Genomic DNA, 23019 nt, shown 5'->3' with positions numbered 1-23019 from the left:
AAGTTTTAAAAAATGTTTATTAATTTATTTTGAGAGAGAGACAGAGAGTGAGCACGGGAGGGGCAGAAAGAGAATCCCAGTCTCCACAGTTAGCTCAGAGCCCACCATGAAGGGCTTGAACCCATGAACTGTGAGATCATGACCTGAGCAGCAACCCAGAGTCAGACGCTTAACCGACTGAGGCACCCAGGTGCTCCTTAAGCCAGAGTGTTCTTAACGCAGGCATAGTAGAATCACCTTGGAGAGCTTTAGGAAATTCCAATGCTTTTGTCCTGTCCCAGAAATTATGATTTAATTGGTTTGCTGGATCCCAGCCTGTGTGCTAAAGCACCCACTCCCTGGGTGGTTCGGATGTGCAGCTGCAGATAGATATGATTCGCAGGGTCAGCTCCTTGAGGCATCTTGCAATGCCTAGAGGTAGTTTCTTCATTATCACCCAAGTCGCCTGCACCTTGGGCACTTGCTTTGAAAATCTGGAGAAATTAGTGTCATTTGACATCTTTAAACATTCAGGATTTTAGGGGCGCCTGGGTGGCTCTGTTGGTTGAGTGCCCAACTCGATTTCAGCTCAGGTCATGATCCCAGGGTCGTGAGATCAAGCCCTGTGTCAGGCTCCACACTAGCACTGAGCATGGTGGTTGCTTAAGATTCTCTCTCTCTCTCTCTCTCTCTCTCTCTCTGCCCTTCACCCTATCACACCCTCTCTCTCTAAAATAAAAATAAATAAAGGGGCACCTGGATGGCTCAGTCAGTTGAGTATACAACTTCAGCTCAGGTCATGATCTCACAGTTTGTGGGTTTCAGCCCCGCATCGGGCTCTGTGCTGACAGCTCAGAGCCTGGAGCCTGCCTTGGATTCTGTGTCTCCCTCTCTCTCTGCCCCTCCCCCACATACACTCTGTCTCTCTGTCTCTCAAAAATAAACACTTAAAAAAATAAATTAAATTAAATAAAAAACACTCAGGATGTTAGGCCTTTGCACTTCAAGCTTCCAGATTAGTGGTAATGGTGTGGCCTGACGTGCAATCAGTAATACGTCTTTGCACACCACACACACATATACGCATGCCCACACGCACACACACCGTGCTCTCCTGTTCAGAGCTGATGTTTGTTGTCTCTCCCCCTCCCTGATGGTGACCATTCCGTCTCTGAGTAGTTGTGAGTATCACCATCTCTGTTCAGTTTAGATCGAATCATGCAGAGCATGGCTCCTCAGCCCAGCACAATAACGTCAGAGGCCATAAGTCCGAAGCTCATCTCGGGTTTCACTGTTCTTTTGGGGCATGTGTTTGGCCGCAGAACGCCAGCACTCAAACGAAGCTTGAAGAGGAGAAAGCGTCCCACTTGGGTTTAGCCCACGTTGCGCACAGCATCCCCTGCCTCTGGAGCCCCCCTTAACTGTAAGGAAGTGGAATTCCAATGGCCTTCGGTTCACTCTTAGCCCCCACAGGTGACATAGGGCCTTAACTCCCAGGATTGGGAGGGATGTCCCGGGGCTGAACATATGTGCTCACAAGCCTGTACCCACCCCCCCCGCTCCCCCCCACCACCCTCACAGCCACAGGCTGCCCATTCTCACCGCAATTAGCCTTGAAATGCCAACAGTGTCTGCAGCAAGGTGGGACAAGACACTGCTCACCTGCTCTTCTTAATCCTGCTCCCGGGGTCATAGGGCTGTTTGTGGCCCCACGTTTGGCTGAGATTTAGGGGGACAGACTTCTCTGGGCTCCCAACAGCCCAGCCTTTCTCCTGGACCCAAGTGGGAATGTGCAGGGCAGCGCTGCGACAGGCTCAGATGGCCGGATGCAGGCTGTTTCATTATTGTCTCTGTCTCCCTCCAGCCCTTTCCGGGGCCAAGTCCTCTCCCTGCAGCCCTCTCTGCCTCTCATGAAAGTAGGAGAGCCTCCCACCCCCCCCTCCTCTGAGCTTGCCAGACATGCTGCTCTGATCCCAGAAAGCCTACTCCATTCCCGTTCAGACCCGTCGCTCCTCTTTCCATCGGCTCCATCAACTCCGAGCACATCTGTGCAGTTCATTTGTTTCCATAAATACCCTCCTGGGCGACTCATAGCTTAGGTTTCGTTATTTCCCTTCTAGTGATAGGGCTGCAGCCTCGGCCGGCTGTGGATACCAGGGAGGAGGTGCCACTCCACAGCCTCTCCTTCAATCAGCATTTACTGTGCGTCTACAGTTAGCCATGCACACAGATGACACCAGAGCAGAAACTAGTGCAAAGCAGGCTTCTCAGCCCTTGAAATATCAGCTCCCATTGCGGACAGCAGGGACATACACAGAGTCATTGCAATACAGCCTCATATACACTGTGATTTGGGAGGCCGGGAGGCACAGAGAGAGGAGGAGACATTTGAGCCGAGTCTCTGGAAATGAAGCAGAGTGGGTAGTGTAAACGGACTGCTTTTTTTCATTTTCGTACCACGAGCACCTGACTTAAGCTTTGGTTGCTGAGGGCCCCCATTTCAGAGAGGCATCCACTTCAGAGGCTTGAATAACTGTCTTGAATAGCTATCTTGAATAAACACGTTGCCAGCCAAGGGGTCTAGGTAAAGAGCCAGACCACCTTTCTTCACTGAGTCGCCTTTGTTTTAAAGATCTTGCTCGATTCTGGTAACTGGCCTTTTGGGCCACTTGTCTTTTCTCTTCTCTGGCTTTAAATTCCTGCTTGTATGTTTTACATTCCCCAGTCATGAGCCCGCAGGACCCTAGGCCTCCACCCTAACCCCAATTAAAGCAGAAGCCCGGCCCATGGGCGCTGCGTCTACCTACGACCTCACAGTGGACCCAGGTGTGCTGTGTAATTTCTAGGCCTTGTAAGTAATAAGCCTTTATTTTTTCCCAAAGGTGGCTGATAGTCATTGCTGAAAGGCATCTTGTGATCACATTAAGAACCACCAGCGTCAGTCCCGTTTTAACAATGCTTTGGAAAGAAGAGAGGTCTGTGAGAAGCTCGCTGGGGCCACGGTGAGTGTCCTCAGGCAATTTTAGCTGGTAGCGTTACTATCCTATGCAAATTTCATCTTTTTTATAAGGACATCAGACGTATTGGGTTAGGTCCCCTCTCTACTCCAGTGTGACTCCATCTTCACAAATAAAGTCCCATTCTGGGGTACTGGGAGATAAGACTTCAGTGTATGACTTTGGGGCGTTGGAGGGCTGAATGCAACCCGTTTCAAGGAGTTCCCTAGCTGGAGAAGGAGGGGAAGTCATTCTGATTCTGAGCTGAAAGAAGAGCATGTGAGACCACATGAGGAATGGCCCAGAGGACAGAGTCCAGGACCAGCATGTGCTGGTGGGGGCCTGGATGGTAGTGGTGTGATGGGCTCAGAATGGTAAGGTAGGCTCGACCCTGATCACAAAGGGCTTTTTCTGCGGAACTCTGGGTATAAATGCTTCACTGGGACAGACAGAAACTTCCCTCCTGGCCTTGGGCCCAGCCTAGGACTAGAGGAAGGAGGTGTGGGGTCCGAGAGCAGGACATTGTACAGTGTTTGCCCAAACTTTCCTTGCGCTGGACAGGTCAAGAGGGCTTCGGGTGGTAGCGAGACCTAGATTCACATCTTGGCCCCACACCTTTGGGCCAGTCACCTAAACTCTTTAGGTCTAGTTTCTTCCCCCATAAATTGACAATGAAACCACCCAGCGAATCACAAGCACTCAACAAAAGGTGGTAGTATTTTCAGTGTGATGAATCAGCCCCAAGAACTTTGACTTAAAAAAAAAATCAAAAGATTTCCATCAAACCTTAGTGAAAGATGTCTGACTCCAAGCTAGGGTTCAGAGTAAACTGATGGAAAAAGATTAAAGATAGAAAGTATCTATTTAAGTATCTATTCCCTTGGAAATGTCCGCTGTAAAGGAAATAGCTGCTTTACCAGTTCCAGTCATATGAGTGTGACGATTTCAACAGTGGGGCATATATTTTGTAATAACAGATTTGTTATGAACTGGTTAACATTGGGTCTGGGTCCCTCACAGCAGATGACTCAGACCTGCAGCAGTCACATGACTGTCCCCAAGGGGTGAGAAGCAGCTGGTGCCAGTCAGGAACCAGGGGACACTGCCAGCCAGCCTTAGGGCAGAGCCCCCAGATACCTCCTGCAGGAATGCAGTGAAGGTCACCGGCAGGACAAGCCACAGAGCCTGGAATTGTTTTACCAGCTCTTTCTTGACCTGATAGCACGCACTAAGTGGGGCACGTCGGGGTCTAAGTGTGGAAAAGAGACAACACGAAAGCAAGACAGAGAAAATTCTAAGAGGCAGACAGAGGTGAGCCCCAGAGTGCATCACAGAAAACTGGAGACAGACATACAGACACAGAGAGGAAGATGAAGAAAGATGGAGAGAAGCAGAGACAGACAAAACTCTAGAGCAGAGACAATGGCTTGGCATATGGGTTTCGCTGTCACTGAACTCAACACCTCAGTCTTCTGATCTGTTGAATGGGAGCAATCATAATATTGACCCCAAGAGTCCTTGTGAAAGTTAAATGAGATTTTCTATTAAAAAAAACATTTTTAATAGTAAGCATGGTAAATGGTATTCGTGACTAGCTACCACCTGAGAAAAAGCACATAAACACACACACCCTAAACAAATTTTAGATCATTTGGGTCATTGCTTACAGAAAACTCATGAGATTTGTCCAAACTTACTTAAAAATTTTTTTTGAATGTTTGTCTATTTTTGAAAGAGAGAGAGACAGAGTATGAACAGGGGAAGAGCAGAGAGAAAAGGAGACACAGAATCCAAAGTGGGTTCCAGGTTCTAAGCTGTCAGCACAGAGCCCGATGTAAGGCTCCAACTCAGGAACGTGAGATCATGACCTGAGCCCAAGTCAGGGGCCCCTGTCCAAACTTACTTTAAAAGGATTATTAGAGCTTTTTTTCTTTTTGGCAAGAAAGCTAACTTCTCATACCGAAGGTGACAACTGAATAGAAACCTATTTGGGCGGTATGGGTGTGAGTCATGTGGATTTCCAGGGAAGGGCATTTCCAGCTGAGGGAACAGCAGTGCAAAGTTCTGGGAAGACAGCCAGCTTGTAGCTGAGGACCTGCTGAGAGGTCCATGTGGCTGGAGGGGAGATGAAGTCAGAGATGTGAGGGAGTAGACAGGTCTTGCAGGACCTCGTAGGTCTTTGTGAAGACTGGGTTTTGATTTGCTGATTTCGGAAGCTGTCACAAGTCTGGAGCCAAGGAATGACATGGCAGATGGCCTGATTTCCGTGTTGAAAGGATGCCCCTGAACACTGGGTCAGGAATGGAGTGGAGGTGTGCAAGGCAGAAGAGGCAGGGACGCCACCGTTAAGAGGCTGCTGCAGTATCTGCAGCTAACGATGGCCGTTCAGATCAGGGCAGTCACTGCAGGATGGAACATGCTTAGCATCTGCTGCACCTTGAATCCTGAATGGAGCATTTGATAATATCTTGAGAAGAAGAGAAGAGTAGGATAACTCTGTGCTTTGTCCTGAGCAACCGGAGGAAAATGGTTCCATTTTTTCCCCCAATGTTGTAAAGTTCAAGGTAGTTAACATACAGTGTAGTCTTGGTTTAATCGAGATGAAAATGCAAGTGGAGGGGCGCCTGGGTGGCTCAGGCAGTTAAGCTTCAGACTCATTTCAGCTAAGTTCACGATCTCACGGTTGGGGGGGCGGGGGGTTCCAGCCCCTCCCACAGAGCCTGCTTGGGATTCTCTCTCTCCCTCTCTCTCTGCCCCTCCAGCACTTGCTCACATGCTCTCTCTCTCAAAAAAGAAAAAAAAAAAAAGGGAAATAAACTTAAAAAAAAAAAGAAAATTCAAGGGGAGGCAGGCTCAGGAAGGACTATGAGGTACTCAGGTTGGGACCTGTTAAGTATGAGATCGCTGTTAAACATCCAAATGAAAATGTTGAGGTGGCAGTGAGATAGAAGAGTCTGGAGGCAGTGAGCAGTCTGGGCTAGACATAGAAATCTGGGAGTCATCAGGCTATACAGTTGGTGTCCCAAACTATGAGACTGGATGAAATTATTGAGGGAAAGAGGAGCTGAAAGGACTCAGCTCAGAGGCACTCCAGTGTTCAGGGGTCAGACAGACCAAAAGCAGCAGCACAGGACACTGGTCAGGAGCTGCCAGTGAAAGACAAGGAAAGCCAGGAGGGTTTGGAAACCAGGTGAAGGCGAGTGAATGGGGCTTTGGTGGTTGAATAGGAGTTCGTTAGGCCAGGGCTCCTCAAAGCGAGGGTCCCAGACTAGCGGCATCATGATCAACATCTGGAAACCTGATCAGAATGTGCAGAATCTGGGGCCCCACCCCAGGTCTACCAGATCAGAAACTCTGACAGGTGGGGCCCGTCCAGGGGATTCTGAAGCACCCTCAAAAGTTCGAGAACCACTGCCCTAGGCACAAAATTGTCTGCACAAAACTATAAAGACCATTAAGAAGAAGAAGAAAATAGAGTCCCCACCATTTCTTTCCTGGAAGATTTTTTTTTTAAAGAGACGCTTGGTGCTCAAAGCGCTCGCTGTAATCCCCTCCTGACACCACCCCCGACCCCCACACGCCAATTTAGAAACCTACTAATTTATCACGGCTCTTTGGAGAGGAGGAATGCTCCCATTTTACGGGCCGAGGGAATGCTGAGCACCGGGCATGCCAGACATTCCACTGCTAAAAAAAAAAGGGGGTGGTATTCCAGGCTTAGCATTACTGGTCCCTGAATGCGGACAAGTCCTGAGATACAAAGCTTATGTCACCAAACAGTTTCCAAGCTTTGCTCTAGGTTTCCCTAGGAGAATTCCACCCTTTTCCATTCTGGGGAGAAGAAGTTAAAATTAGGGCCAGCCCTGCAGCCCTGGTGTGCCAGATGCGGGGAGGCTGTCCCCAGAAATAAGCTGGTTCCCACCGCGGATGGGCGGGGCCGGGCGCCTCCAGTCCCAGCCCAGCGGAGGGGCTGCTGAAAGGCCTGCCCCCTCCAAGTGTCTGCAAGAGGTCGGGTCCCAAGCTTTAAAACCCCCGAGCCGAAGCCCTGCACCCCGACCTCTCCTCTCCCGGCCAGTCCTAGCTGGCTTTTCAAAAGTGTGCAATTGTCTCCTTCCCGCCCAGCCCCATCCTCGCCCGGGACCAGCTGTGCGCCGCGCCGGCTTCACTCGGGACGCGACCGAGCGGCGCTCCCCCGACAGGCACCCCCAGCTGGCTTTCCGCTCGGCTCCCCGCGCCGCTCCGCAAAGCCGGGCCGCTCCCAGTGCACGCTCTGCCTCCCGGCTGGTCCCTCCCCGGCGCCCCGGGTCCGCTCCCCTCCGCCGGAGCTGCCGGTCCCCGCGCGCCGGTGGCTTGCACCCCCTTGGGGTCATCCTCCCTCCCCGGAGCGCGATCATGCTGCTAAGAGCCGTCCTCCTGGCAGTGCAAGGTAAGTGCGAGGANTGCATCCCTCTCGCGCCCCTCCCCGACGCATCCCCCTCTCTTTCACCCCGGCCCCCCACCCCGGGGCGCCCCGAGTTGGTGCAGACGCTCCCAGGCCGAGCCCCAAGTGCAACTCGTTTTGTGCCCGCAGCCCTGCAGCTCGCGGGAGCCCTGGACCTGCCCGCGGCTTCCTGCGCCTTTGAGGAGAACACCTGTGGCTTCGACTCGGTGCTGCAGTTCCAGCCCTGGTTTTTAAATGAGGAAGGTAAGGGGGCTCCGGGGCCACGCGGGCCCCGAGGTGGACTCTCCTCCTTGCTCGTTGGCTCTTCCTCAAGGGCAATGCTATCTTGGAGTTAAATCCCCCCCCCCCCGAGGAAAAGTGTGAGTCATGGATCCTCCTTCCAACCCTCAGCTGTGCAGGCCAGGGAAGACGTGGGGGCGGGGACGCCCTTTGTTTACCTGGCCCGTGGGTGGAAGCTCTGAGATTTTCGCCCCCCTCCCCCCCACCTCCCGGCGCTTCCAAATGGAAGGGAGAAAGGGGACGCGGTCGTGACCGTCACCCACCGGCTGTGTGACCGCTGCAGGTCAGCAGCCTCTCTGGGCCTCAGAAGACACCTCTGTGAGCTGGGAGAGCTGGATTGGAGTTAGCTCTGTTCCCACACTGCAGAAGCGGCTCCGTCGTTCTGTGATGACACCTCACTGCTAAGACCTCATCGGTCCGCCGTGCCTCCGTGTGTTGTTGCTGACTTCATCCCCATACCTCTGTTGTGTGTGTAATCCAGCACTGAGCAAAAGAGGAAACCGAATCCATGACTGTGTGCCTGAGGTCACTGGGCTGGCGGCCGTTGCTTACTGTCTCATCATTACATACTGTTTGGGTTCTGGGGACAGTTTAAATGTGGGTCTTCAGATGTTTCTTCTTACCCCTCATTATATGGTTAAAAACAAAAAAGCCAAAAAAACCCAAGCAGCTTTCCAGCGCCCGACAGCAGGCCCTGGGCGCACCGTCTTCTTTTCCTTCCCCCCCCACACTGTGAGCCCATTTGCAGAAGCCTGATGCCCCAGGTCATTTGGACTGGGCAGTAGCCTCCTTTTAAAAAACACTGCAGCTGAAAGGAGATCAGCTTCCCCTCTGAGCTGTCCTCTGTCCCCCGGCGTCCCAGCTGGCTGCCCCGGAGCAGGGTGGAGCCCACACCCCTGCTTTGCACGCACAGCCTGGCACCGCCGCTCGCTTGGGCCCACGCTTCTGTTGGGCTTCCGTTGGCTTCTCGGACCCTCACAGGTGGGTGACGTTACCCTGTTTTACAAAGGCGGGCATCTGAGCCTCAGAACGGTCAAACGGCTGGCCCGTGACACCTCGCGTCACTCAGCAGCTGGCCCTGAGCTGTCTAGTTAAGGGGAAGAGCGGGAAGGAAGTAGCTTGGTAGCAATCTTTATTTATTGCCAACAGTTGCGAGATCTTGACTACTGCAGCTTACTTCGGGATCGCTGGGGGAAAAGCAATTCCCGACTTAGTATCTGAGGGATTCTGACCCCGCTGATGGCGGTCAGGTCAGACCCCTCTCTCGCCACCCCACCCTTTCCCTGTTCCTGCTGTGGGCGAAGGATGTTGAGAGACCCCCGGTCATGGGCCATGTGACGAGCATTATTCCCTAGTGCCACAAGCTTCTCAGACTTCTGCTGCACGGGAATTACCTGGTGTGCGTGTTATACGGATTGCTGAACCCCCTCCGCCTGATTATCGGGTTCAGGGGGCCTGAGAATTTGCATTTTGAACAAGTTCCCAGGTGTTGCGTGGTCTGAAGACCATGCTTTGGGAACCACTGGCTGCAGTGTGTTTTTCCACACACACATGCACACACTCATACGCATGTCCCCCAGTGCTGGTGGCACCGAGCAGAGCTGGGACTGGCGTGAAAGGGCCATTGGCATGATGCTGAGAATGAAAATTTCCTTAAATCTTGTGCCTTCAACACCCCGCCTGCCTCACCCTAGTCTTGGCCCCGGGTGAAGGAAATCAACATCACCCCTTAATCCAGGAGGCTCGTTCTCAGAGCCCCCACCCCCAGCAGGGTGGCCCCTCACAGCGGGCTGCGGGGTCAGTGGACGAGCCACAGCCAGAGCCAGCTGAGCTTACCCACCTTCCAGACCCACAGGAAATGCTGGCTTGGCCCGTCTACGCCCGAGTGGCAGTTAAACAGCACCCCTTCGGGGAAAACAGGAAGATGCTTATAATAGGAAAAGGTGATTATGGTTTAATAGTATAATGGAAGCACTGTTGCTTTCCTTCTTGCTTTCTTTCTCATTTCTAACGGCCACTGCTCTCTGGCTCAGGATCAGGACTACTGGCTTGGCTGGGGGGAAGTTAATTCATTCTCCTTTGAGCCTTCCAGGCATAAGAGAAGGGGCAGGGGAGGCCTCAGCGGCTGGAGCGCCATGTTTTCCAAAGGCCAGACCTGGGATGCCGCCAAGCACCATCCAGAGGGGCAGTGAGGTGTGCGCCTGCTGAGAGGCCATCACTAAGAACTTCCGTTATAAACCCATTTCTAGGTTGGTCTGTTAAAGATGAAAATCGGCAGAGGCGGCCATTTGGCAAGCTGTTCCCAAGCCTCCCTGCAGGTTCACTTCCTCTTGCTGCAGGAAGCCTTTGAGACCCCTTCCATCCACCTCCAGGTGTTGAATCCGCCATAGAAAGTTACGGGTTTCAGAGCCCTTCACCCACAAGTACTTGGGATCAGCACTTCCTGCATGTCCTCGGTCAGTAGGTTAATTTGCAGTGAGGAAAACATCACTGAAACCCAGTGCAGGGAATTAAGTAGGGAAACACATCTCCGAATTAGAATTTCATCACAGGAAAATCAAATCTGCGGGAAGTTGTGTCAGGCCCTTGCTCAAAAATGTCTCTCCGCTGCCCTGAATTGTATCTGAGATCCGCTGCTTTGGTGTATTTCCAGTATTAGGTCTCTAAGAGTCTCCAATTGCAATCTAATGTCTCTAGTTTGTAGCCATCATGGAATATGCTTGATCTCCACTGGGCACAGGATGGCTGAGTTTTGACCAGCGTTGTTTGCTTGGATTGTGTACCACAGAGGAGGGGGGCCCCCAGAACCGGGGTATGGGGGAGGGCACCGGTGCTGGTGACCAGATGCTGCAGTCCAGCCTCACCTACTTTCTAGATTTGCCAACAGTCGCCTGATTTTTTTAAAGTTCCCACTACACTTTTTGGAGAGTATTTTTATTTCCTCTAATTTGTCGAGGGAAGTGAGATTATGTTAGACTCAAACTGGAATTCGCTTCTAAATTTTAGGGTTTGAATTAAATCCAGAGAAGAAGAGATCTATTTAATCCTGTAAAAATCTTCTTTATTCCTTCACTCATCCTGTTTAAAAAAAAAAAAAAACACTTGTTTATTCATTCACAGTTCAGAGAATACTGGAAGTTCTTTGGACAGTGGTCCTCAGGTGAAATCGAGACTTCTTGGTTCCATTTTCCCAATGCCAGCTGTGGGGGCAGAAGCCCTTTGGCAGAGGATTCTTGGAGCCCAGTAAGTTGGCCTCACACTGGAAGAGTCACAACCAAATGAGTCATCGGGTGACTTTTGGCTCTACTCTAGGCTTTGGACACCTTGGCTTAGCACCTTTAACCTAACTCTATAAGGAAGTCTTTGGAGGAGCTGAGGTGAGGGAGGTAAAAACCCCATCCAGGTACCGCTCCTTAACTGGAAGCCCCCTGGAAGGGGAAGGCAAATAAAGAATGTGTTAGGTGAATGGGAGATAAACAAGGCCACTTGCTTGTAGGGAACGCGTCTTTTGCACAACAGTGGGGGTCAGGGTTGGAGAAATTGCCTAATACGGAAGAGAGCGGATGGTATTTGTGCCTCGGAGCGAGTGATGCTATCTGAGACAGGGAAGGCGGGCTACAAGGCTTGGCATTACCAGGGGGTGATGTGGGGGACGTGGTAGAGTGCGCTGAAATCACAATGTAAGTCCGCGCATGTGTCTTCCTGTCGCCCCCGCTCCGCTCTTATCCAGACCCATTTTTTCTCACTTGAAGACACTTTCGGTTACTTGGCCATCTGAGTTGCAGTTCTGTGCTCTGTCATGTGCCAGTTAGTATTAAAAGTGATACATCCCACCTGATATTCCGACTACAGACAAAAGTCTGGCTGGGCTCCCAAGTGGCCTTCTTGGAAGAGGGAGACCAGTCCTCCCTTCCTGTGAATTATAGCTCTTTTCCTGACTCTGGGGGAATCGCCTCAGCATCCCCCCCGACACCACCAGTTCGTCAGGCGGTTCCCGGCCCCATGGGCCTGCTCAGACCCGCATTGCCTCTGCCTGTTGGTCTCTCAGTGCCCTCTGAGGAGAAACACACTCTCGGGTTGTGTAGACACTGGAAAGCAGCACAGGGTGGGGTATTCCTTGGCTCTCCCTTGGAGGAAATGGCCATGTTACTCCTGCAGTGTCACAGGCCTCTCCCTGGGGCTGCCCTGGCTAATGCTGCTCTCAGGTTGACCACAGCTGCCATGTGCTGTGCCTGAGCCCAGTTTGGCTCTGCCCTGGCCCTGCCTAGCATCCTCGATCTAGAACGGGGCTCTGGAAGTCATCCAGTGCAACCTCCTCATCTTACGGAGGAGCACACTGGTACCAGTCATGGTCATGGATCAAGGCCACACAGTGGGGGACAAAGCCTCGTTTTCTTGGCTCTCTGCTTGTTCTTTGCTCCCTTGCTGCACCTCTCCATGGGTCCTGGACCCTGGAGCTTTGGTGTATTCATTATACCATGTTGGAAAGTCTTCATCAGAGAATTAATATATTTCATACATATGGAAGAACATGTGTTCCAAAGGCACAGTGCTTTGGGCCTACCAAACCCATAACCAACTACGTGTTATGCCCTCCTGTGTATTGATTCACTCTTGGAGAGCTGTAGGTATCCCACCTATCTGTAATCCTTAGCATATAGAAAAGGCCTTGGTGTACAGGAAATGCTCAATACATATTTGTTGAATGGATAAATTTGCTGAATGAATAAATCTAGTATCGGATGATTAAAAAGCCCTTATGCATTTTCGTCTTTGCTCCTGGCTCATTCTGCCCCTTCAGAGGAATTCTTCATCTGTCTGATTGATGGCGTAGTCTTTCATGAGAGTCCTAGCCAAACTGATCTCTCATCCCCTAAGCTCTTGGGCAGGTCCCTACTCCGTGGCCTCATTGTCAATGAGTCTGGGTTCTTGGATCCTCTTACCTGGTTTCTCCGCTTGGGATTTAACCTGCCTGGACTGGTTATATCTGCCTGCTCCTCCTTGCCTTGGCTGACTTTTTTGGACCTAGGCTCTGACAGGCCATGCCTCTTCCTATAATTGTCAATACCTTGTCTGGGATTTTACCCTACTCAAATTAGAGTTTCCCACAGGAAGGAGCTACCCAGCTCCTGCCCTCATTTCCCACAAGGCACCTTAGAAGTTGTAGGATGCTTCCGTTCTCATCATTGCACAAGCCAGCTGTGGTCACCATATGTTGGGAGGAAAGAAAGAGTCCCTTGTCACAGGACTTTCTGCTTTCCTTGCCTCCTTCAAAGCCCCTCGCATAAGGTCAGCACACTTGGTGACTTGCATCTTGGCACATAGTATTTATAAAAACTTCTGGCTCTTAAAACAGCACAGCCTCCTTGGTAGGTCACCCCAGCAGTAGACCTACTTTTATCTCTTATTAAATAATATTTGAATTTTAAGAATGTAAGTGAAACCCCATTGTGTCAATAGAAGAGATGGGTATCTTGATACACACAGCCAGTAGGTAGTTACGCATGTCTTGGCATGTTGGTTGTTCAAGCCCAATTTTCACATCTGCCACTATATATGTAATTTTATATCATATCTGTGTATATCACATGTCTATATATATCATATATATGAGAACATATCAATAATTACCAGTGAAATATATATATATGTATATATATATATATATGAATACCTATAGGAAAAAGGTAGTGCTTAGCACAGATGAGCATATTGCTAATGATAAATGAGGAAATAATTTAAAAACAAGGAACTTTCACAGTATATCAGAAATTTCTCGGGGCGCCTGGGTGGCTCAGTCAGTTAAGTGTCCGACTTCGGCTCAGGTCATGATCTTGTGGTTCATGGGTTCGACCCCGTGTCCGGGCTCTGTGCTGACAGCTCAGAGCCTGGAGCCTGTTTCAGATTCTGTGTCTCCCTCTCTCTGCCCCTCCCCTGCTCACACTCGGTCTCTCAAAAATAAATAAATGTTTTAAAAATTTTTTTAAAGAAATTTGTATTATTAGGACACACCTGGTTAAGCAAAGCATGATGCCTTATGTAATGTCAGCAAAGCATTCCCAAGAAAAATTAAGAATTTATAGAAAATTCTCATACCTATGTATTAGGCCAGTGGTTCTCAACCCTAACTGGATGTTAAAATTACCTAAAAAATTCTTTAACAATTGTCATGTCAAGGTGCCATCCCAAGAGATTCTGATTTATTTGGCCAGAAATAGGACCAGACTTGGCACTGTTAATAAATAAACAAACATTAACAAATGAATAAACCCCCTAGGTTATTCTCATATGCTCCCAGGGTTGAGGACAATGCTTTGGAAGGATTGGCAACTGCCCATCAGCCCTCCAGCTATAAGAAAGAAGAAGTGCTCTCTAGTTAAGAATCCTCTGATTCTGGGGCACTTGTGTGTTTCAGTTGAGTGTCTGAAACCTGATTTACATCTGATTTAGGCTCAGGTCGTGGTCTCACGATTCATGGGTTCCAGCCCCATGTTGGCCTCTGCACTGACAGCTTGCTTGGAGCCTACTTGGGATTATCTCCCTTCTCTCTCTGCCCCTTCAGCTCATGCTCTCTCTCACTCTCTCTGTCTCTCTGTCTCTCTCTCTCAAAATAAATAAAACTTAAGGAAAAAAAAAAAAGAATCTTTTGATTCTCAGTTGCCAGGACAAAGTGCACAGTGACTAGAGTGACACTCAAGACCCCCCATGATTTGCCCCAAATCATAAATCTACTCCCTTCCCTCCCATTAATCCCTAATGTGCTGTTTGTCAACAACCTCTTTACTTTTTTGCCTTTTTCTCCATTGCATTATTTTCCATGTCTGTATTCTGCTTTTTTATTCCCCTGCTCCATTTTGGCCTATTAAAATCTTTCTCCTCCCCACGTCTTAAGGCCTGGCTTTTTTTTTTTTTTTTAAATTAATTTATTTATTTTGAGGGGGGCGGGAAGAGGCAGAGAGAGGAGAGACAGAATCTCAACCAGGTTCTGCGCTGTCAGCACAGAGCCCAATATGGGGCTCATTCTCACCAATCGTGAGATCATGACCTGAGCTGAAATCAAAAGCTGGATGCTTAACTGGCGGAGCCACCCGGGTGCCCCAAGGTCCACCTCTTTCTTGAAACATTCCCTGAGTTTCCCTGGTAGATGAACGTCTCCCTTCCCTGCCTTCCCTGGCCCTCTTCCCTTCCACTGTGTGTCTTCTCCTTAGCCCCTCCTTGTCAGGATCCCTACTCTTTCACCTGGCCAGGGCCTTACATCTTTGAAAACAGGGATCACATCCTCTCCACAATGCCTGACAAACAGCATGTGGTATCAGCAAACACTCCAAATTTAATCAATCTCTAAAGCCCTTGTTGAGATTGATAGGAGAAAAAAAAAAGACAACCCTTGATATTTTCTCCTGTGTTAAAAGTGGTTGTGTTTAATAATACTTCCTACTATAGGACTTCAAGGACTTTGGAGTCTAGTGTTTTAATTTCCAAGTATAACAGGGAAGCAGTGTTTCAGCTTGCCTCACCCGCAGGTGGTCTGTTCTATCTCTCACATACCAAGGGACAAATAGCCCCTGGATTATTTACTCATCAGAGCTACCTAAGGCCCTTGATCCTCTGTCAGCACAAACAATCACAGTGCAACTTTGAGAGTGACATTGCTCGGTCTGTAAAGTATTTTTAGCAGAAGATTATCAGACTGTGAGCTAGCTTTTGAGAGCTGTTTTTTCAAAGGAACTCAAGTGTAAGACACCAACAGTAGCGACCCTGATGGATGAAAACAGGTAGAGAGATATTTGTCTGCTCTTCAAAGAAGCCCTTGCATATGGATGTGGCCAATGAGAAAACCAAAGGATTGGGCTTGTGATTAAGTGAGATCTGTCCGAATATTTTCCTCCTCTATGTTGCAAGAAAGTGATTTGTGTTTTGGGGGATTCTGAGGCAAAGAATAAGATAATACAACAAAACAAAATGTACCATAAGTTCATAGTGTCATGAATGAATCATACATTTTACAGAAAAAAGCATCTAAGAATATCCATTCTACCAATGCGCATTTGAGTGCCTACAGTCCATCAGGCGTTATGTTAGTAGTCGGAATACATAGAGAACAGGGAGCGCATACATAATCATGGTCCCTGCCCTTGCCAGCCATCGACAAAGAGGAGGAGACACGAATCTGTAATTATGGTAGGGAGCAAACAGAACTGTACACTAGTCAAGGATCTTCATTGTAAACAGCATAAGTTTGCTATTTAAATTAAACAGAGAAGGAGTTTATTGGAAAGGTATCAGCTTTCAGAATCAACAGAAAGTCTAGAGAGCTATATTTGGGCAAGAATAAAGATTACAAAGTGTAGGCAAGACCCTTCTGAAGGAGCCATTTGTGTGACTTTGTTACTGGTCTGCTGGACCTGCCTGTTCATTATCCCTGTGGACAGTGGGTACTGCTGTGGCCTGGAAGCCAGTCTAGTGGCTGTGAGGAAGGTCAATTTGAGGGAGATAAGCCTGGCAGTGGGGAGGCTCATTAGGGGACAATCCAGTGGTCCAGCTGAGAGATGATGAGGGCTTGAAATGGGACAGGGGTAGCAAGAATGAAAGGGAGAGTAAATATAACACCAAAAAGGGGACTAATTTGGCAGGACTTGTTGGTTGATGGGGTGAGATGAATCAGAGGGAGAGTGACTCCCCGGCTTCTAGATGGGGCAGCTGTTTGGTGGTGCCCATTGTTGAGGGATTTCAGGAGGGGCATCATGTTAGCGGAGAAGATGTGTTCCGGTTCTGAGTTGTGTGGTAAACATCCAGGTGGAGGCCTTTCATGCAAGAATCTGAAGGTCAGATACAACCTGGGTGGGACTCTAGTCTTGGGAATCCTCAGCATGAAGACAGCAGTTGAAATCTTGAGCAGGGATGAGATCGTCCAAGGAGAACCATTTCAAGGTGGAGCCTTGACCTCACTGTGAAGATAGGCACCCAAAGGGGCTGGCAGAGTGAGATGTACAGGAGGAACCAGGTGTGTGTGAAGAGGATTAGGGAAGTATAGGTCACCAGAAGCCAAAGCAATTCAAAGTTTCAAGAGGAGAGTGTGGCTGACAAGGCCCAGGGCAGCACAGAGGTGTGAGCAGAGGACTTATCCGTTGAAATGGACTTTGTGGTTTCCATGGAATGAGGAGGACAGACCAGAATACCCTGTGGAAGTATGAGGGGGAAGTGCAGACAGCAGAGAATTCTCGATAAAGAAATTTGCGTGTTCTCCCTTTCTTAGAGGGAGGGTAAATCGGACCTACCAAGGAACTTGAGATAACAGATTTTTGTTTTTATTTTGTTTTACTTTTTTTTTTTAAACAAAGGGAAGCCTTGAGTTTGTTTATGGAGTAAGGGGAAAGTACCAGCAAGAAAGAGAGTTTCCGGAGAGACGAGGCCATCCTCACTAGCTCTGCATTAGACCCAAGTTCCACTTGGATAATTCAGAAACGTCAAGAATATACAAATCTCACAGACCCACACAACCCAGGAGCCCTCCACCAAATGGCTCAGTAACACTTCAGTGTCAATTTCAAAAAGCAAGAAATTTTATTTCTACTGTGAATGCAGAGGATGTAGGAGATTGGGCTGAGTCTGTGGTACTTACGATGCATACTAGAACCGACTTAATAAAAATGAAAAGCAAACCTTTTATAAGTGATAGGCGAATCTTTGGGTATAAGGAAACTTTAATGGTGACGTGTATTCTATTTCTTTAGAAGAGTGGTTCCCAGTGAGAAGCATGATGTGAAACCTGACGAAATAGCTTCTTCCATAGCCAGGCTCTGTGATCCACAGCTAGCATTTCATGGCTCGGCCAAGGACATTTGTTGTCCTTATCTCTGACCTGCACAACAGTGGTTATTATCAGTGATTACCATATTTTGCAGATGAGAAAGAATGAGATATGGAGAGATTAAATTAAGATAACAGGCCCAGGGCAACACAGTTGAGAGTCAGGGTATTGACCCCAGCCCACCTGGCGGCAAAGACTTGAGCTTTGGTTGGCCCTGGGCTCCCTCCCATCAGTGAGTAGGAAGATGCCTTTGTACTTGAGGTCAACCCCAAGGAGGAGTGACCTGCGAGATTCATGCTTCTCTGGAGATAGTGGGAAACGTCTGCAAATTAGTGACGATGTCCTGATGTTCCAGCTCTGGGGTTCTGGGCCCCAGCTACATCCAGTGCACCTGCTGTGCAGTGGTGAGCCTTTGGAATCAAGCAAGCATCAAGCAGAGCTAGGGAAACGTGATTTTACTTATTTTTGTCCACAACAGATGAAAGTTTACTTTTGGAACCATTTTAAGAATTCTCTTGTCAGTTCTCTGCATAATCTTGGCAGAGAACTTGGGGAAACATTTATAGCTTGACCTAAGATACTCTGGCAGTCCTAAGGAGTACTCCTAAACTTCATCCGTTCCTACAGTGAAAGAATCAAAAGAGTACATAGATAAATGTGTTTTTGCAAACCATTTGCCCTCCCAGATGAGAAGTTTTGTATGTACTCATTCTATTACTCTTAACAGAATGGCAATGTTGCTATACAGAACTTAGCTCTACGCTTAGAAAAATTTCCATTCCTTATTTGACAAACTTTTGCTTCACTGCCAAAGAGAACTAAAGTGTTATTTGGGGCCATGCTTATAAATGAAGATGACTTTAATATGCTTTAGCTTCACCGCGAGGCTACCTTCTCTGCTTGCTAATATTTTATGACTAAGACCATCTTGTCTGAAACTATACCTTAAGATTTCTTCTTTAAGTAAGCTTCCACAGATTTCTTCTCTGTTTGTGACTTTATTAAAAATGGATAATAGACTAGAGAATTTTTCTTTGAAGGGTATTATGACTGTGCATTAGTGCATTTTAAAATATAAGCTTTATGGAAACCCTTCGGTTTTCCATTACAAATCCTGAATCTGAAATCACACCGTTTGTTCCCCTCTCCACAAATTCTGATGAGGACAATGGAAGTTAAACGTTAATAGTTTTTTGTTTTTTAAAGAATCAACACTGGAGAGCAGACTGTTTTGAACTCACATTTGATACTTAGGAATCACTGGGGGGAAAAAACCCAAATACATCCTAGGTTATATATTAGTTCTGCAGATTTTCATCTTTGTTGTCAACATAAAAGTCAACAAACTATCTACACATAGTTAACTGTTAAATATTGTATAATTAAAGATAAATCATATTGGAGATTACATATCTAAAGATGCATAGTATTGGAGCACCTGGGTGGCTCAGTTGGTTAATCATCTGACTTCAGCTCAGATCATGATCTCATGATTCGTGAGTTTGAGGCCCACATCAGGTTCTGTGCTGACAGCTCAAAGCCTAGAGGCCACTTTGGATTTTGTGTCTCCCTCTCTCTCTCTGCCCTTTCTCTCTGCCTTCCCTGTTCACGCTCTGTCCCTCTCTCCTTCAACACTAAATAAACATTAAAAATTAAAAAAAAAAAAAGATGCATAGCATTGACATGAAGTATGATTCATTTTTAACCTTGGGCTTGTGGACTAAGACCTCTTTGTGATCCACATACATATGCTTTAAAGGGTGCTGAATGTAAAAGGACACTGGCAGTTGCAGAGCGTAAACTCCAGGCTTTTAGACCATGCCCCTGTTTAAAGAACGTGTCAATAGTTACCAACAATGTCATGTTCATGTTTGTGCCACGTGGCCCTCTTATCAGTCAAGTATGGTACTAAGCATCTTTTGAGAGAGAAGAAAGGTGACCTATTTGTCTAACAGCTCAAAGTGGACAGTTCAGTTGCTAAGAAAGTTTCTCTGTCCCTCTGAATATCTGTCAAGCCTCTGCATGTCCACAAACTCAGCTGCTTACAAATAACAATTGCTGAAAGATGAACAGGGCATAAAATAGTTTTTATTTTTAATTAGCTCCATTCATTTATCATTTTGGCTATCAGGAAGTCGTTCATAATTTTGCGACTGTGTCCCTGTCATAAAATAAGTTTGGACACGTTTACGAGGGACATCTTGCTGAGCATATTAGCCTAGTAGTCTAAGGATTCTTAGAAAATTAATGGGTCTTGGAAAAATAGAGAATATTCACTATCATCCTGTTCAAATGTGCAGTCAGTCATGGTCACAGACAAAAGACACTGCAATTGAGCCTCAAGTGATTTACAAACCTTTCTTGGGAGGCATTTGACAAAGGTAGCAAAGAAGAGAGAACTGCAAGAATTCAGAGTTCCAGTCTCCTTTTAGTCTCCATCACCAACCCCTGGGCACATTTTAGAATGACTTGCCCACACAGCACTACCCTCAGCTGGGAGCTGAGGAGGGTGCCTGTCACATTTTATTAAAATATTTTGAGAATGGACACATCAGTGATCATTTTTTTATGTTTACCCTTAGCTCTCATTTCAGAGTTGCTAAAAAAAAAAAAAAAAAAAACCCTCAAAGACCAAAGTGGTATTTGTAAGCATTTACTGAGCACTGGCTGATTATATTGACACTGGGCCAGAAAACCTAGAAGAAAAATGAATAATAACAATTATTTTATATAACATTTATTGAGCAATTATTACGGATGTCATGCATGTATAATCACATTGAGTTTTATAAAGACCCAATGAGGAAAGCACTCACTACAGATGAGGAAAGTCGGGTTTTTAGATTTTTTTTTTTTTTTTAAATCATGAAACAAGCAATTGATGGGGCCTGGATGTTAACCTGCATTTGTTTTCACGGACTAAGAAAATAACCATTCTGCTATTTTTGTTTTCTTTTCCTACTCTCCCTTGGCATGATGTCTTAAAGGACCTTTGTAATAGAGATGATAATAGCAGTTACAATAATAGGTAACTCTTATGGAATAATTTCCCTCATTTATTTGCCGTTCCGTATGTTTGATATTATTTAATTCTCCCAGCATCTCATTGAGTTGAATCTTATTTTCATCTTCATTTGAGGGTTGAGGAAAGCGAGGCATACAGAAGTAATACAACTTGCAGGCCACAGACGTCCTGGGTGACAGGGCTTTTCATTGACACAGTGCAGAGCCTGACGTGGGGCTCGAACTCACAAACCGTGAAATCATGAACTGAGCTGAAATCAAGAGTCGGACCCTTAACTGACTGAGCCACCCAGGCGCCCCTCTAAGAGATTCTCTGGTTCCAGCCTGTGTTCTATGAAGGATATAGCAGTTACAATATTCCTTTGTTTGCACAACACCTTGAGGCGAGACACATTTCTACTTGAGTTCTGATGTGAATAACTGAGAGAACCAGGTAAGGGCATCATTTCTTCTAGATTCTTCCATACACAAGGGCCCTACCACCAAGTAAATTCTAATTTGGGGAAATACAAAATTAATCTTTTCCTTTAGAAATGGCCTGGGCCCCTGGGACAACAGAATTCCCGCCTGGTTCCAAGTTCTAAATGAGATTACTCTGGGAGCTTCTCTGAGAGTCTCTCATTCACAGCATCCCCATGACTGCCCTTGCATTCTCTGGACGAATGCCAGCAGAACTTGTGTTTCTTGATAACCTTATTGGTCCTGTTTTGAAAATGAGTCAAGTATCCTCATGCGGAAAAAAAAAAAAAAAGGAAGAAAGAGTGGTAGAGGAAAAAAATGTAATATTTGCCTGCTTGGGGTACAAAAAAGACATTAGGGCCTCAAATTGGTGGAGATGTAAGCAGGAGATACCATACAAGCTGAAGGACAATGAGATCCTTGGGATAAAGGCAGATGGTAAGCTCATCTCTCTCTGTCTCTCTGTCTCTCTCTCACTTTCTTTTCATTCTATAGTGGGTGATGTCTGTTGGCCCAAGAGATATGAACATGCATCTGTCACTTAATTCTAACAATGACCCAGTGAGGAAGGTACTCTTTTTTTTTTTTTTTTTTTTATTTCTAGGATTGAGAGACAGAGAGAGAGACAGCGTGAGCAGGGGAGGGTCAGAGAGAGAGGGAGTCACAGGCTGAAACAGGCTCCAGGCTCCGAGCTGGCAGTCAGCACAGAGCCCGATGCGGGGCTCGAACCCACGAACCGCGAGATCGCGACCTAAGCGAAAGTCGGACGCTTAACCGACTAAGCCACCCAGGCGCCCCAGAGGAGGAAGGTACTCTTAATAGGCAAAGACCCTGTGGGTTACTGTGGGTTAGAGAGTTTGTTTTAACTTTTCCCAAGCCTATTCCATGGGATGTTTATTCATTTGACATCTGCCTCCCTGTGCCAGGCCAGGACGAATACAGGTGCTTGCCCTCAGGGCACTTGCCGATGTACTAGAAGAAATTAGATACATGAACAGTAGCTATTTCATCTCTCACTGAGACGAGAGCCTGGCAAGGAAAATGTAAAGGGTCCCGGGAGTTCAGAGGTGAACGAGAGCTGGCAAGGATGGGGCTGAGTGGGTAAGAGGAGGATTCTTGATGGTCCTTCAGTCACAGTGGGATGTGACCAAGGGGGCATGGCTCTTAGGTCCCGTGAAGTGTCAGAAGCAGGAGAAGCCAAGGCAGGTAGTGGGAAAACAAGGGACCTGATCGGGAAGAAGTGTGCAGTCTCTTCCAACACGTGTGTTGGATGCAGAGGAAAAGGACGTTCGTAAACCTGGTATTTGTCACTTCTCCTCAAGCCACGCACATGCACACGATAACCGGAAAGGTCCATCTTGTTTGAATTTGGAACTTTGGTTGCGAACACAGAGGATGGTTGCTCTCAAGGACCGCCACACTACATAGTCCCTACAGCACCACGGTCCTTGCCCAGCCTCAGAGGATGCCGAGATTATAGACGGTTTAACGCAGGCTGAGGACAGCAGTGGACAGTCACTGTCGCCACTCTTTGGACTCTGCGCCCTGTCACTTTGAGTGATCACTGACCCCTTGATAAAATGTTCTGGCTCAGCCCGAGAAAGGCATGCTTTTCAATCTTGAGTTTTGACAACATAAAAAATAAAATCGTGAGTAGCCAGCAGTAAAAGCATAGCCCTAGATCAGTGGTTCTGTATCTGTCTACCAACATGCCTAACAGATACCGTGCTGAGAGGGTCAGTATTCAACTCTTAAATGACCAGTCACTTACTTGTGCAGAGCCGTAATAATATAGTGTGGAAAACTACTTATCAGTCAGAACCTCACCCATGGTATAGTTGTCATGGCATAGGCCGGTAGTTACTGTGTTATGGATACCACACCCGTGTTATCTCTAAACTTCCTTATGGCTTTGTAGGATTTCTGTGGCTGTCTCCATTTTAAAGAGGCAGCATCTGATAACCAGCAAGGTTCCTCAGTGTGCCCCAGGTCACACAGCCAGAGGAAGGACTGATTGGATCCACATGTGT

General features: G+C 47.5%; 1 protein-coding gene across 5 annotated transcripts in view; it reads left to right on the top strand.

Annotated features, from left to right (window-relative positions):
• Window positions 1–23019, top strand: part of MAMDC2 (MAM domain containing 2) — a 195467-nt gene that overhangs the window by 39028 nt on the left and 133420 nt on the right. For 2 of the 5 annotated variants that reach the window (XM_077759394.1, XM_077759398.1), the window contains exons 1-2: window positions 7020–7401; window positions 7546–7659. The exons of 1 other annotated variant lie outside the window; for it this stretch is intronic. In XM_077759394.1, coding sequence (XP_077615520.1) covers window positions 7368–7401; window positions 7546–7659 — 148 coding nt within the window. In that variant the 5' untranslated portion in view covers window positions 7020–7367. Of the gene's footprint in view, window positions 1–2861; window positions 2982–7019; window positions 7402–7545; window positions 7660–23019 lie in introns of those variants that run through there. 2 more of the 5 variants (XM_077759395.1, XM_077759396.1) reach the window with 2 other exon arrangements.

Source organism: Crocuta crocuta, unplaced genomic scaffold, assembly GCF_008692635.1.
Source record: "Crocuta crocuta isolate KB4526 unplaced genomic scaffold, BGI_CrCroc_1.0 scaffold41, whole genome shotgun sequence".
NCBI classification, from domain to species: Eukaryota; Metazoa; Chordata; class Mammalia; order Carnivora; family Hyaenidae; genus Crocuta; species Crocuta crocuta.
Note: the sequence above shows the minus strand (reverse complement) of the source record. Positions and strands in the feature narration are given on the sequence as shown.